The sequence below is a fragment of the Heteronotia binoei genome, chromosome 5 (genome assembly GCF_032191835.1).
Source record: "Heteronotia binoei isolate CCM8104 ecotype False Entrance Well chromosome 5, APGP_CSIRO_Hbin_v1, whole genome shotgun sequence".
Lineage (NCBI taxonomy): Eukaryota > Metazoa > Chordata > Lepidosauria > Squamata > Gekkonidae > Heteronotia > Heteronotia binoei.
In genome coordinates, this window is record NC_083227.1 from 77,486,819 (window position 1) to 77,503,300 (window position 16,482).

The following is a 16,482-nucleotide window of genomic DNA, read 5'->3' on the forward strand; positions in this document are numbered from 1 at the left end:
CGTTGTTGGTATGCTTGGGCCAAATCCGACTTCCCAAAAATCTTGGAACCGGCCAGAGAGGCGACATGGCTGACCACCGGGACGGGGTATGGGTGGTCCTGTAGTGGTTTATTAATTGTGCATTTGTAGTCTGCACAGAGGCACACGTCCCCATTAGGCTTGAATGGGGTGACTTTGGGGGTTTCCCAAGTGGCGTAGGAGATGGGCTCTAGCACCCCCTGGGCCACGAGGCGGTCCAGTTCGGCTTCGATTTTTGGCTTAAGTGCAAATGGAACACGCCAAGCCTTCAGCCTTAAGGGCCTAACCGTGGGATCCAGCTGCAACGTGATAGGTGGCTCCTTGTACGTTCCCAGAGCCCCATCAAATACTTCTGGGAACTCCCAGCGCACTTGGTCTAAATTGTGGGCCTGTATGTGGTCCGCCCCTACAATTTTGATGCCCAGGGGCTTAAACCAAGCCAATCCCAATAGGGTGGTGAGCCAGCGCTTCACCACAAGAATGTCTAAGGCCCCTTTAAAATTTTTGAACTCCACCCTAACTCTGGCCCACCCCATGATCTGCATTGGATTCTTTTGAAAGCCCTGCAATATGAACTCCGCGGGCTGCAGGGCCGGCCAGTTGTGGGGGAAGTTTACTGAGGGTCTCCTCCGAAATAATGGAGATGGAGGATCCTGTGTCCAATTCCATCAGGCAGGGACCCCCTTCGATCAAGACCTGCACTTTGACCTTGTCGGGGGTGTCCTGGGGCAAGTTCATTACCTGGATGCTGTTTGGAGCCGTCGTGTGTGTGTCTGTCAAGTCATGGTGTGTGGACTGAGGCCTCCTGTTGGGTCTGGCCCCGAAAGCTCAGGTGATGTGGCCCACTTTTCCGCAGCTTCTGCAGTCCGCATTACGGTAGAGACAGTTTCGGTGCTCACGTGGGTCCCCACAGCTGGTGCTCGGCTTCTCCACTGCCCGTGGTCAGTTTGGTGTTTTCAGCCTGCTGCGTGGCTGGCAATGAAGCTGATGTGCCCCTTCCTCGTCGGAACCGTCCAAGATTGAGGCAGCGGCAGCCTGGTTTGCGGAAGGTCTGGTGTGCGTCTGTTCGAAGGCAGTTGCCTGTGGGAGCGCTTTCGTGAGGTCGATGTCTTTGTCCTCGTATGCTAGCAACTTTCGGTGCATTTTCTCCCGGACGCCAACCGCAAAACGGTCCAGCAGGATCTCTTCCAGGTCTCCTGTGAAATCGCATCTCAGGGCTAATCCACGGAGCTCTGCATGATACTCAGTGGCAGACTCAGCTTGTCTCTGCTGTCTCGTGTAGAACGCGTGCCTGCGTGTGAGACAGGGACAGCTGTGGCGCCATGTGGTTCATCATTGCCTTGACCAGCTGGTCGTAGGTTGCCCTTGCAAGGGTGGTCGGCGCGATGAGTCGCTTCATCAGCTGGATGGTCTCCACCCCGCATGAACTCAGGAGAAGCCCCTTCTTCTCTGCCACTGCCTCCATTTTATGTAGTAGTTGATTTTGTCCACCCAAGATTCCCGTAAGTCGGGCCGGGTGACATCACATGCTAGGGTTTGCCCGGGAGCAGTAGCCATGACCTCGGCCGTGGGAGCACTGGAGCTCGGATCGCAGGGCTTGTGGGCGGCTGGAGGCTGCTCTCTGCTCACCGGAATCCCATCTTCGTCGCCAGTGTAATGTACTAATATTGGAGACGTTCAGATGGCAACATGCTTTGTTTGCGAGTACATCACAAAGACAACATGGCGGGGCCGCATTCCCTGTTATATACATTTTCCATAACAACCTTCTTCCTGGTCAGGTCCAATCCTGGCCAGTTAAGCTTCCCGCCACTGATCGCCATAGGCGGGCTGCGTTCGTCCCTTCCAGGCACCGTCCACAGGTGCACTGTGCTGTACTTCCTGGGACGAACGCCAGACACAACATTTTCTTTGTCTTTGTCTTTCTGACCAGCCAAAAAGTATAAATACTTAATAATGGCTACTGTTGATAGATCCAAGTGGGCAGCCATGTTGGTTTGAAGCAATAGAACAAGGCAGTAGACAAGTTGCACCTTTGAGACCAACTAAGTTTTATTCAGAATGTAAGCTTTCGTATGCTCTAAGCAGACTTCATCAGACAAAAATGGAATGGCAAGCAGCAGTTCTTAATATAAGCGGGCAGTGAGTTGGTATGTAGAATCATGGGAATGCTTTTAGCAGATAAAAAGAATCACAAATTGGGGTCTGTGTTTGTTAGTTAGTGTTGTTAACTGGGCTGAAACAACATTGAAGGGTGATAAAGCAGATTGATGTTGTAGGTGTGAAGTGCCATAAATCTGGGTAACCTGGCTTTGTTAGTTTTGGGTTTAAATAGAGGGCACAGTTACTCAAGTGGTTATAACATCATTATAGTTTGCCATTAGAAAAAAAAGGAACACATTAAAATACAGTGGAGGATGGGTTAGTATATGTAATAAGATAAACAGCCAAAATTCCTTAGTTGAGTATGTCAGTACAACCCCCCCCCCCCCGCTATGGCATCTAGATAGCCACAGTGTGATACAATATTCCAGGGGTGACCCATGGTAGCTCTCCAGATGTTTTTTGCCTACAACTCCCATCAGACCCAGCCATTGGCCATGCTGGCTGGGGCTGATGGGAGTTGTAGGCAAAAAACATCTGGAGAGCTACCGTTGGCCACCACTGCAATATTCTGTACTAGATGAGCCTAGGGTTGCCAGTCTCCAGGTGGTGGCTGGAGATCCCTTAGGATTACAATTGCTCTCTAGGTGACAGAGTTCAGTTTACTTGGAGAAAAAGGCTGCTTTGGAAGATGGACTCTATGAAATTATACCCTTCTGAAATCCCTCCACAAATCCCACCCATTCCCCAAATCTGCTGATATTTCCCAACCTGGAGCTGGCAACCCAAGGGCTACTAGTCAGATCCAGCAGAGCTGTTATTCTTATTTATTCTTATTTTATTTATTTTATCAAATTTATATCCCGCCCTCCCCTGATGGGCTCAGGGCGGCTAACAACAGTTAAAAACACGTAAAATATTAAAATAGAATATGTGATAAAACCATACTATACATTTTACAGTAATTAAAAGTTCAAGATGCACATTGATGTTCTGGTTATGTAGGTATGTATGTCCTGATCTTATGCATGTTTATCTAGAAATAATCCCTGGTGTTTCCAGTTAGGCTTTCTCTGAAGTTTTATGAATAGAATTGAGCAGCATACATTGTGTCTCAGAACAAACCCTCTGGAGTCCTAAGGAATGTATCTTGTTTTGTTATTTAATTTGTTTGCATAGGTCTATCTATAATGAAATAAAAAGGTACTGTAATTACTGGTGGAATTTGGAGTTAATAATAAATACAATACATTCTAATTTGAATGCTCATATGAGAAGTTGTTACTGGTTTGTTTTGAATGGCTTCTCATAAACTGGGTTGTTATTTAATTATAATTCTAAAATGCATTGCTTTTCCAAACACATAATATTTGTTTTTGCTTCTGATTCTATCAGGTGATTTTCAACAGAAAAAAACAAATAGGACCAAGTCTTCATCTGGGAAAAAGGAGAGAGCTTGTGAGAGGAATGTCTGTCACCCACCCGACAGAAATTCAAGGAAGAAGACAACAAAGTCAAAAGTGAAATCAGAGAAAAATATACATGTAAAAGAAAAAGAGGGGAAATGCAGGTGAATGGATTTATCCAGAGCTTTTTTTGTAGAAAAAGCCCAGCAGGGACTCATTTGCATATTAGGCCACACACCCTGACACCAAGCCAGCCGGAACTGAGTTCCTGTTAAAAAAAAAAGCCCTGGATTTATCAATATAGCCAATTCTCAGTATGGCCCTATCCGTGATAAGGTTGCCAGCCTCCAGGTGGGGCCTGGAGATCTCCCCCTTTTACAGCTCATCTCCAGCTGGCAGATGTCAGCTCCCCTGGAGAAAATTGCTGCTTTGATGGATGGACTCTATGGCGTTATACCACTACATACACCTTTATTGGCATAAGAACACACATAATTATATATAGTTATCAGAATATATATATATGTCTGATAAATATTATAAATATGGATATAAAACAAAAAGTTCTAAAATAGTAAACAGTAATAACAAGTCAAATATAAAATGCAAAAAGAGGACAAGCATCTTTTAGTTTGTTGAGATCTATTGATGTGTTTCAATTTTGATTTTATAGGCTTCTGCTAAAAACTTTGCAATATACATGGTGGTTTTGGGATTTACTCCTTCTAAAAGCTGACTTAGCATTTTTTCATCAGTGTGAGATTATTATTTGGAAAATATTTAGATAGAAATAGACTGCGCTGGGAAGCAAGTAAAGGACACTTCAGAATAATCTGGGTCAAGGAAATCAACAGTTCCCAATTCACATGGGCAAAGCCTTTTTTGAAGGGGTTTTTGAAGGGCCTAAATCTGCCATAAAGAATTTTTGATGGAAAAGCATTTAGGCACACCAGAGTAAAGGCACGACATTGGGATGGAGAATCTAAGACGGTAAAGGCATCACTCCATGTTTGGGGTAAATACCCAAACTAGCTGCTGAACTAATGTGAGGATGCAGAAGGAACATTTTTTTGAAATTCATGATCCATAAGTCTTTGTTGAACTGTTCTTATGATGTATGATTCATCACATGAGAAGAGAATCTATTGCAGTGCCTAATTTTTGGAGCTTTTTGACAAGAGTGGAAAACCAAATAGTACTATATGGCATTGTACCATACTGAGGCCCCTTCCCTCCCCAAATCCACCTCCAAAGTCTCCAGGTATTTTCCAACACAAACCTGGCAACCCTAATCTGTGGTCTATATTTGATACTTAAATCTGTGGATACTTAAAGACTGTGGATACTTAAATCTGGAGACTGGGGCCATGGACAGACAAGATAAATCTGTCTGCAAACTGGAGGAAACCCCTAGGTTTGCAGAACAAAATTTAAATCTTTTTAAAAAGTGTTAACACCCCCCCGCCCCAAGCTTGCTAGAAGCAGCACTTGTAGGTTTAAGAAAAGAACACCCTTAGTACACTGGTTGTTGCTAGGCAATTACAACAGTATTGCCAGCCTTCAGACCTTAGTTTCTGTTACTAAAGGGCAAGAGGAGAAGCAGAGCCCTTTCCAGGAGTGTTCTGACTTTTGAGGGAGGACTCATCAGAGCCAGGACTGGCAGCCACCCCATGATAGACTGCGCGAAGTAATGCTGAGAGTTTCAGATGGGGATCTGAGAGACCCAGGGTGCATTCACACCACACTGAATAATGAGTTTTGCAAGTGGATTTTTACTGTGTAAGAATAGTAAAAATCCAACTGCAAAATGCGTTATTTAATGTAATGTGAATGCACCCCCAGGTTCAAATCCCCACTCTGCTGTGGAAGCTCACTTTGGGCCAGTCACACACACTCAGCTTTGACTATGTTGCAGGGTTGTTGTCAAGATAAAATGGAGGAGAGGAGAATGATGTAAGCTGCTTTTGATCATTATGGAGAAAGGTGGAGAATAAATAAAGTAAATATAATTGACGGGAGGACAGATAAATGTAGGTTTGTTGGTGGGTAAGAAGGAGAGAAGAAAGGAAAAGTGAGAGCCTATGAAGGCTGCGAGGGAAGGGAAAGAAGAAATGGTAGCCCCGCCTATATTGAAATTGCACAGCACCATTGAATGTTTTAATTGTAATTGTATTTTATTGGTTTTAATTGTAAATATGTCTGAATTGGTTTGAACTGAGCCACCTAGGAAAGCAAAGTGAGCTGCCCTGTCCACTTGCGGAGAGGGCAGGATAGAAATTTAAGGTAATAAATAAATAAATGGTGAGGGGAAAATGATTGCCTGTGCAACTCCTTGTAGGTTTTCTGTTTATCTTCCTAATAGGTCCCCCCCCCCCCAAAAAAACTTGCTGTTCTTTTGATGGGAGGCAACAAACTAATGATGTAGATTAGTCAAAGATTTAGCGAATGGCCCAAGGTAACTCAGTGAATTCCTGTGGCTAAGGGGGAATTTGAACCTGGATTGCCAGGTTCCCTCATCTATCCAGTGGGGAAATTTGGTGGGCATTCCAGGGGCGGGTGGGGATGTTGCATGGAAGATGATGTCATTTCCAGGCGATGCCATTGCATTGCAGCAATATCCCTGTTTAGGGGAGGGGTTTTACCTGCCATCCCGCTCATCCGTGATGGAGAGGAGCCCCTGAAGCTGAGAGATCCCCCACTGAAATTGGGGGTCTGGCAACTATACATGGATCTGACACTCTGACCACTACACCAATCTGGCTGTCTTCAGAGAGCTATTCTTTATTTCCTGAATCCCATCATAAAATCTGTGCCTCCTCACATAATCTTTGTGTGTAGACTGTTGAACAAAAATGATTGAAGGAGCTGGCAAAGCATTGTCTTCTTCTCTACTCCATCTCGTAATTTACTCTTAGACATGTCCCCTGTTCCTGTGTATAAAACATTATGCTGAGGTACGGAGAAAGTTCTTTTGAGCTGCCCAGATGTGTTAATGCAACACTTTGAAGATCACAGCATCCTGATGGGGGATGTACAAGACCAGACCATTTTTCTCCCTATTTTTCACAGGGCTTTTTCTGCAGTATTAGATAACCATTCCATTGAGGTTGGTACATTGCGTGTTAATCGGCTTGGCTTCTGTATTCTATGTGAACTGACTTGCTGGCCCTCTAGAGCAATTGACTATCCAGTGTATGAAATGGGATGGGACTAAAGGGACCATTGACCTGATGCAGCAGGGTACTTCTTCTAGCTCATGGATGGGCTGTAAACAGCAGAATGAAGTTGTTCCCATTTCTGTATTTTTCATTATGAGGGTGGTGGAACACACCAGTTTTGCAGATGGCTCTGTATAGTTGAACCTTCTTTGCAAAACTTAATGGAAATGTAAGGAAGCTTTAACAGTTTTTAAAGCTCCTACCCCTCCCTATTGTTTTAGACAGGATGTGCATGTATGGGTTTGTGATTTTTCTGTTGGAGCTTTCAGCAGCATCTTGCACACAGAAGTTTGCTTCGGATGCCCTTTTAAATGTGGTCTCCTTAAACTAGTTAGCTAGATGTTTCTTCTTGCACCCTTTATAGTGGTTTGCAGAGCAGCCTTCTATGGGAAGAGACTTTCTTGAAAAGAGAATCTGCAAGCAAAAAGAGAGAGGATGAGGATGAAGAGGAAAGTGAAGATGAGTGGGAAGATGTGGAAGGTAGTCCTTTTCTTTTGGTCTTGTAAACCATTAATTTCTATCTAGATTTATTATTCTTTGAGTTTGTTGTTCTGCTGAATTCTTCAGGGTTTTATGATAACTGAGAGCCAGTTTGGTGTAGTGGTTAAGTGCGCGGACTCTTATCTGGGAGAATCGGGTTTGATTCCCCACTCCTGCTCTTACAGCTGCTGGAATGGCCTTAGGTTAGCCATAGCTATCACCGGAGTTGTCCTTGAAAGGATAACTGCTGTAAGAGCCCTCTCAGCCCCACCCACCTCACAGGGTGTCTGTTGTGGGGGGAGAAGATATAGGAGATTGTAAGCTGCTCTGAGTCTCTGATTCAGAGAGAAGGGCAGGATATAAATCTGCAGTCTTCTTATTCTTCCATTTTGTAACAACCTTAGATAAGCTTAAAATCAGGTGAGACAAAATATGAAAAGCCTTCTGGGTTGTGTATCATAGGTGGACTTTCCCCCCAGGAAAGCAGAGTACTTAAATGTGGGAATTACCTAGTCATAAAGGGGATAGTCCTCCTTGAAATATCAGCTTTCTTCCAGCCCTTCCTCTTTCTGGAAGGTCTTTGTATTGCTCTTCATAGCTGTTATTCACCTCTACTAGCTGGGTGTCTGAGGCTGTGATGCTGTTGTTAATATACTATTATACTGTATTAATATACAGCAGACAAACTAAAATCACACAAGAATCTTACAGCTGACTATTCATTACAAATGTTTGGCACATATTTTAGTTGCCAGCTATTTCAAAGAATGCCCCTATAGCAGGGGTGGCCAACGGTAGCTCTCCAGATGTTTTTTGCCTTCAACTCCCATCAGCCCAAGCTAGCATGGCCAATGACGGGGGCTGATGGGAGTTGTAGGCAAAAACATCTGGAGAGCTACTGTTGGCCACCCCTGCCCTATGGCATAAATCTATCACTTTAACATGGATTAATACATCACGGCTGCCCTTTACGAACCTTTTAGCTGGAAAGGATTTCTCTGGAGATGGATTTTTGGATGTGTGTGTATGAGGTGGTACAATGCTTTTTCTCAAGGGAGGTGTTGTGGGAAGGTCCAGGGTGTGTTTTGCTTATTCTATTTCCCTGGAAATGGCCAGAAAGAAACATAATCTTTAACCCATGTTAAGCAATTAACACTAAACACAGCTCCCACTGGAAACATCCATGAAATGTACAGGGTGGTGGTGGTTGTTTTTTTGAGTGGCATAAACAGAAGGGGTAAAAGGCAGCACTAACAGATAAAGGAATGAAAATGAAGTTCTGAAATCTGCTGTGGTTGAATCTATGTGGTATTGAGTTGTCAGAGATCATTTTATGTTCCTTGTGGAGTGGTCTGATTGAAAGGAGAGCATAACCCTAAGTATTTCCAGTAGTTTTAGCATGAGTGTGTGTGTGCGTGTGAGAGAGAGAGAGAGAGGTTTGTGCTAGGTGTGACAAAGAGTTCTGCATAGATTACTTCTTGCCAGTATGTTATAAAATGAGTTGTTTTGGTCTTAGGAATATGAAACTAGTTTAGTCAGTTGGCCAGGCTTTAAAATACAGCCAGTAGAGATAGACATTGTGATGTCTTCTCTAATTTATGCTGGAAATCTGTATGGTACTCAAACTCCCCCTCCCTTTAAATCACAATTGCCTGTATTCTGAAGCATGAAGCCTGTGAGTGGTGGCTAAAGCATTCTTGGTCATTTCTCCTCAAAATGGTTGATAATGATACCATTAGTTTTATTCAGCTGAGATGTCTTCAGCTGTGTGGGTGGAATGGATAAATAAAATTGGTTCATTTGGATCCTTTGTGGTCAGCAAGTGGCAGCTCAGTCATGTTTGCACAGGATTGGAATTCTACACCTCATACTACATTTTTAGGTCCTGCCTTATATGCTCCCTGTCTTAAGATCTATGTAAGCATCAGGTACAAAGAGCTGTATTCCCACCCATTTAACAGAGAAAAATCTGTATTTGGTAAAGTCCTTAAAACCAACTGAGAAAACATATATCTTCTCTGTGAAACTGAAGCATTTCTAACCTCATGATGTGATTTCCTTGTAAGACTCTGCTTTGGAAAACTATGCCTTTTTAAAAAATTGCCCAATAATATAGTTGAATCAGCTGTGAGTTGAAACTGAAATGCTTGATATCTTACTGAATGATGCAGTTTGGATTTACTCTTCCATTTCCAGAACTTTGTGAGCCTGAGGTAGGGATCCTGCAAGACATATCTCCAGTGCCAGCCCTCCCCAACAAAATGGTTGAGATAGAGATTGAGACACCAGAACAAGCAAAAAAAAGAGAGAGAAGGTAAGTTGAGGTTGGGGAGCTCTGTACTGAGATATCTACGGCTAGCTTTCCCTTTTCTCCTATCTGGGACAGCAAATCCTAAGAAGACCCGCATTCATACAACTACCAATAGTACATGGTGGCTGCAATTCACTGTCACATCAAGCTTCAGTGTGTGCAAGCTGGCTTCTGTGTATCTTCTTCCATCTACTCTGCCTTCTCACACAAAGGTGATGAAGATGTTCTGCTTTAATGATGACTCGTGTTACCCATAATGTGTGAATGTAGGGTTTGGCTTGGACTGTGGAAGTGTTCTGTGTGCACTAGATAGTCCGTGCTGCAGAGTGCATTTCCACTTTCACTAAAATTTCTGCTTGCTCAAGGGCTCAGTGAAAACCATTGGTCCTGGGCAAGTGGAAGTTTTAGTACAAGAGGAAGTGCACTCTGTGGCATAGCATGTACTGAATGCATTCATAGGATGCAAGCCACACTGCTTTACCAAAGTTAATTGCCCCTTCATAAACCAGGATTCCAAACCTGGATTACATTTCACTCCATGCCTGCACTCCACACTAGAAGGGAAGGAACATTGCATGCATGTGGAAGCCCAGGAACAAGCTGAGGTTGTGCTTAATTTTGGTTGGAAGCAATGTGAATACAACCACAAAGCACTATACTGAGCTATATGCAAATTATAATGTGAAGAATCTGCTCTCGAGTCTTCTGGGCCATGAGTTCTGATTTGACAATTTTGCATGTGGCATCTTGCAGAGAGAAAAGGGAAGTTGAGTTTGAGACATACCTCCGAAGAATGATGAAACGCTTTAACAAAGAAGTTCATGAAGACACGCACAAGGTAAGACTTGATTTATTTTATTTATATATTTGTACCCTGCAGTTACTCACAATGGGGACCCTAGGAGGCTTACAACAACCTTCTCCCCATCCCCAATTTTTTTCTTACAACCAGGGCTTTTTTTGTAGAAAAAGCCCAGCAGGAACTCGTTTGCATATCAGGTCACACCTACATCACTACTTTCGCACAGAGCTTTTTAAAAGAAAAAGCACAGCAGGAACTCATTTGCATATTAGGCCATCCATCCCTGACACCAAGCCAGCCAAAACTGCATTCCTGTTCAAAAAAAGGCCTGCCTACAGCAACTTTGTAAAGTAGATAGACTGAGAGTCTGTGAGTGGCCTAAGGTCATCCAATGAGCTTCCATGGAAGAGTGGGGATTTGAACCTGTGTTTCAGATCCTAGTTCCACACTCTAACTACTCTGCCACACTGGTGCCTGATATAATAAGAATTTAGTTGAGAAAAGCAAATTACAGAGGCCGAGATTGGGATTCTGTTTCTGTCACCTTATTCTGTCTCTTGAGAGATATTGCAATTTGAACATAATTTGATCTCATCTGATCTTGGAAAGCTAAGCAGGGCGAACCCTGGCAAGTAGTTGGAAGGGAGACCTCCAAGGAATGCCAGGGCTGAGATGCAGAGACAGACAATAGCACACCACCTCTCTGAAATGTCCCAAACTCCACTAGGGGTCGCCAGAAGTCACCATGACTTCCAGGTACACACAAACACAAATTCCAGATGGTAACTCAATGTGTCATTACTAGGAAGACAACTATACATTTGCCCAAATCACCCAGAACATATGGGGGGGGGGGGTTGTGTGTGTGTGTGGCAGTTAGGATTTTTTTTAAAAGTGCATAATGCCACTTGTTAGACCAGTTTCTTCTTTCTCATACAGTTCTGCTTAAACCTTAGTAAAGCTTTCATCCTGAAGGTCTAAACTTGTTTGTTTACAGCATGTATATGTTGCTGTTTCTTTGCTCCAAGTGACATAAAAATCATGACTAAAACAGCAATTAAAACATTAAGGCCCTGTTTAGACGCACAGTATAATCATGAAAATACACTGAGAAGGGCCTGGTTTGTCAAATTTAGGTGGTAGAGTGGGAGGGAGGGATTGAAATAGCTGTGTTGGGTTCCTACAATGAATTTGGTCAAAGTTGGGACTGCTGTTTTTGATTTACACACTCAGAGCATCATCATTAACCTACAAATTTGCTGTTTTCTCTTTTGGGGACCTGCTTCCTTTTTCCCTAAAGGTTCACTTACTGTGCTTGTTGGCAAATGGTTTCTATCGGAACAGAGTCTGTAGTCAGCCAGATCTCCAAGCAATTGGCCTTTCTATAATCCCAGCCCACTTCACAAAAGTGCCTATGGATCGTGTAGACCGCTTGTATCTGTCAAACCTTGTGAAATGGTAAGAGTCTCTCTCCATGACCATCTCTTAAAAAAAAAAAGATTCTGTCTTCAGTGTGACAAAGTAGAAATATTTCTTTCCTTGTGTGTAGCCAAAATGTAAGCTGTCTGTCCTTTTTAAAAACTTTAATTGGATGGGAGAACATAAATCCCCTGAAAAGATGGGGATGCAATATGAAGACGCTAGCCAGAAGAGCAGGAAAACTAAATAAAAATTGTTTTGTTCCTCAAGGTTTGTTGCAACCTTTACCGTCAATAGTGAGCTCTCTGCTAATGAAGAAAGTTGGCAGTCTACCTTGGAGCGGCGGTTTGCTATCTATGCTGCGCGAGATGATGAAGAATTGGTGCATGTAAGTGACGAGGCTTTTGAGGAACTAAAGCATTTGAGAATGCAGACTTTTTGAAATAGGAAACAAGATTGCTTTTACATGAACCCCAAGTGGATGCTTGTGGCCACCTCTATGGCTGTTCTCATTTGCCTTACGTTTGTGTAAGGTTTCTGCCCAGGTGTTTCCTCCAGTCGTATCTTTAACATATACCAATATCCAGTAACTCCAGGGAACATTGCAGTATTTATTTTTTCTTCTAAGACTCAAGGCAGATTACCCAGTATAAGATAATGCAGTCAAATAATTTGAGAGATCTAATAAGCCATACAATAGTGCAAAAGGTATCTTTAATTTTGCAGTCCTAGTCCTATCAGACATAATAAACAAGCATTGCAGAAAATGGAATTACAAATTAGAAAAAAATGCCATAAGAACACTATAATACATGCCATACCCTGTGGCTTAAGCTACAGCTCTGTTCTCTTTCTAAAAACACCTTCCTGAACCATTCCAGTATACCATGGTGGTGGTGGAAAGTGCTGAGATCTGATGAGATTGGGCTAGCCTGGGCTATCCATGTCAAGGCATTATACTAGAATCCTATTTGCAAAAAATCCTTCCTGAACAATTCTGTTTTACATCGTAGAGTGACAAAAGTGTGGGTCCTTCTTCACTTCCTTAGGCAGATCATATCGCAAAGGGGGGGGGGGGCAGCACAAAGAATGCAGGTATAGAGGCAGCTATAGATCTTAGCCATTTGCAGGGTGACACCTTCAGATATGCAAAAACTTGCTAAAAAAGCTTTTGGGGCAGAAGCTTTTGCAAGGAATCTGAACAGCAACAAGTAGCAGCAACCACAGAAGTTATGTGTAAAGGAGATCAGGGTCTAAACTATGGTACATCGGTTGTGGGGAAAGTGCTCTTTTCATTGCTTTTCATTCCATTTGGTCTGGAAATAACTTTTTCTGAGGTTTGGGGAAGCAGGAAAATGGGCTTATATTTTGGGGGGGATCACTACATGCTTAAACTCAGATTCCAAACAGATTATTTATGTTTGTATTTTAAATAGATATTCTTACTCATTCTGCGGTCGTTGCAGCTTCTGTGCCGGCTTGTCTTGTCTTTACAACCCATTCCTCTGAAAGAGCCAGCTGGGAAGGTAACAGAACAGTAAAGCACTGGGTAGGGAGATCGCTGTGGGCAGGCAAGTGTCCAGTTTTGTAAAAACCAACAATTCCTATTTTTATTTGCCTGTCTTTGTTTCTTTAAGTCATATTCAAAACTTGGCTCAGATCCATGAAAGGATTTCCACCAACAGAAGGGGCAGGCAATTCTCACTAATTCCCTCCTCCTGCTATAGACTTTTGACTCCTCTGTTATGCTATTTCTGGAAAGCCCTGTGTCTCCCAGGAGTAGTATTTCAGGCTACAGTGTAAGGAGGCACACAAGAAAGCTGATGCTCCTCTGATGGAAACCCTTTTAATCAGAAATGTTTGATGGAGCCAAGCTCCTGTTCAATGGACCCTAATGTTTGTCTGAGTAGATGCAGTTCTACAATCACACTAACCATAGTTAGTTTAATCAAACTGTGGCTTTGTATGATTCTGAACAGAGCCAAATGATGAATGTACAGAACAGATGTTTCAGAACATAGTATTGTTGACTTAGTAGCTCTCTTTCAAGCTGTTGGCTCATACAAAAGATCCTAATGCATTTACATTTTCTTCGTCTTTCCACATTCAACAGAAAACTCATTTTCTTTATTTCAGGGGAAGTCCCCAACCAAGAAGCGTTCTGTCAGTTTAGTCTCTGAGGAATTGGATACTTCTGCCAAAAAGCCTAGAGTTGCACCAAAAAAATGCCCAGGACTAAAGAGCAAACAAAGAGCAGGCCAAGAGGAGGCTGCATCAAAGAACGTAGAAGCTGAGAAGAAACCAAATTCCCCTGAAGCCAAAAGGAAAATAAGTAAATATAGGGTACCAAGAGGTGCACAGAAAGAAGAGGAATCTGGTGATGGTGAAAACAACTTGAAGGGAAGGGAAGAGTTGGGGAGGCCCAAAAATGACCGCCAACGAAGAGTAGCTTCAAAAGTGTCTTATAAAGAGGAGAGTGGAAGTGATGAGGGCAGTGATTCTGAATTCCATGCTTCAGAAGATGATCAAGATGATAATAGTGTCTCTGATGATGATTTTGAAACTACTAATAGGAAGCATAGGCCTTCACTGGGAACACCTAAAGCAAGAGCAGCAGTTAACAATAGATGGAAATCTGCACCTTCAGCGTTGAAAGAACCCAAGCATTTGCTGAAGAAAACCACTCTCTCAAGTTCTTCGAACCCAAAGAAAAAGAACAAAATAATTTCTAGTAGTGATGATGAAGAAGGAAGTCAGGAGCCTGTGCGGAGAGGCACAGATCAGTGGGTGGAGGTTTTTGTTGAGCAAGAAGGCAAGTGGGTGGATGTGAACTGTGTTCATGGCACAGTTGGTCAGCCTTTGCTGTGCTTCAAATATGCCACCAAACCAGTGTGCTATATCATTGGCTTTGACAATGATGGCTGTGTAAAGGACGTAACACAAAGATACGATCGAGCATGGATGACATCAACGAGGAAAAGCCGTGTGGATGCGCAGTGGTGGAATGACACTTTGGAGCCATACAGAAGCCCATTTGTGGAGAGGGAGAAGAAAGAAGAAAAAGAGGTAATTTTTTTGTACTACATGGCCAAGATGGGTTCCAAATTGGCTTGGTGCTCCCCTGTCATCTTAATATTCAGATATTCTAGAAAAGGAAATGGGAAGTGGGTGAGTAGGATGTGGGAATGGGAAGATGGAAATCAGAGGTTTGAAGTGCTCTCTGGATTTTAGTGGAATGGGTTTCACAAAATGGCTTTGGGGAGGGGCTGAGGGCTAGCAGACTTTTCAATCTACAGGCTTGGCACAGAGGCAGCAAATGCCATGTTAGGCATTTCTAAATAAATTAGTAGCTCCCATTTAGCTTCCATTGTGCTACAGAATGTAAGCAGAATGGCTCAATGATCATTTATGCTAGAGTTGCTTGGAGAAAAAAGGGATAGTTGGGCAACTCACTGTCCAGTGAAACTTTCTTTTTCAGCAAAAAGCCATTACAGAGCTTGCTCTTATAATATTCTAGTAATGAAAGTGACCTGGACTGGTAGGGACTGTATGCCTCTTGTAGAAACTAATAAGGCTTCTGCTGAATCAGACCAAGTATATTTTTTGCCCTTCTGTTTCCAATAGTAAATAAGCAGATAAGCCGTATTTAAGGCCTGAAGGCACAGAAACTGGTATTCAGAGGCATAGAAATTCCATTTAGCATTTTTTGGCACATAGCTGATGATAGACCGTCTGTTAATTTGATACAGTGAGCCAGGTAGCTTTAATTCTGTGAACCGTATAAGTAAGGTGTGCAGTCAGGTCACAGCTGACTCATGGCAACCCCTTGAAGTTCCACCTCATGAGGTTTCCAAGGCAAGAGAACAGCAGAGGTATTCTGCTATTGCCTTCCTCTGCACAACAGACTGGTCTTTGTTGGTCTGTCATCCAAGTACTGATGCTGCTTAGCTTCTGAGCTCTGACAAGAGCAGGCTAATCTGGACTGTTAGGGTTGCTACATATCCCTGTAGATTAGGAACAAGAGATCTAGAATAAAGACCCAGCAAAAGCCACTGCGCTGGTTGAACCCTAAAACTGCTTTCAAGGATGTGCCCAGTTCATATTACACTCTGTGTCAGGAATAGTTGGCTTTTCTGAATGCTCTCCTTGTATACAGAGTGCCTGAGACCTGGTTCATGCAGGAGTGTATACTGTTGAAGTCTCATTGCTTGTTTTATTCAGCCCTTGATGACTCGCAGCTGAATGTGTGAACTGACCCCTCAAGAAAGTATTTTGTCTGAGGTGGTGTCGTGATATGAAAAATCCATTTGTGGTGTTAAGCTGCAATGGCTCATCCACACCCGCAGGTCATCACATGATCAAATGATGAACATGCAGGTGTCTGCTGGCCTTAGTCTTCTGACAGCTGAAGAATGAATATATTTGTGTGTTATAAACTCTGAAGTGTGCCACTGACAGTATGGTTCCCACAGTTTCTAGCTCAGCTTCAGGACCAGCCCCTCCCAACAGCCATTGGTGAATACAAGAATCACCCACTTTATGCCTTAAACAGGCATCTCCTTAAATATGAAGCCATCTACCCAGAATCAGCTGCTGTGCTTGGATACTGCCGAGGAGAGGCTGTGTATTCCAGGTGAGAAATCCCTCAGGTGTGTATTCCATGAAATGTGGCTTCCTTGGGTGTAGGATCTGTGCTTTCTGTGTAAACATCATGGAAATGCTACA

At 43.1% G+C, this 16,482-nt stretch overlaps 1 protein-coding gene across 2 annotated transcripts in view; it reads left to right on the forward strand.

The window, feature by feature from the left end:
• Positions 1-16,482, forward strand: part of XPC (XPC complex subunit, DNA damage recognition and repair factor) — a 28,031-nt gene that overhangs the window by 4,066 nt on the left and 7,483 nt on the right. Inside the window, exons 2-10 of one of the 2 annotated variants that reach the window (XM_060239657.1) lie at positions 3,517-3,691; positions 7,110-7,225; positions 9,422-9,539; positions 10,290-10,374; positions 11,639-11,796; positions 12,028-12,145; positions 13,194-13,283; positions 13,894-14,823; positions 16,230-16,390. In XM_060239657.1, coding sequence (XP_060095640.1) covers positions 3,517-3,691; positions 7,110-7,225; positions 9,422-9,539; positions 10,290-10,374; positions 11,639-11,796; positions 12,028-12,145; positions 13,194-13,283; positions 13,894-14,823; positions 16,230-16,390 — 1,951 coding nt within the window. Of the gene's footprint in view, positions 1-3,516; positions 3,692-7,109; positions 7,226-9,421; positions 9,540-10,289; positions 10,375-11,638; positions 11,797-12,027; positions 12,146-13,193; positions 13,284-13,893; positions 14,824-16,229; positions 16,391-16,482 lie in introns of those variants that run through there. The other variant, XM_060239658.1, reaches the window with a different exon arrangement.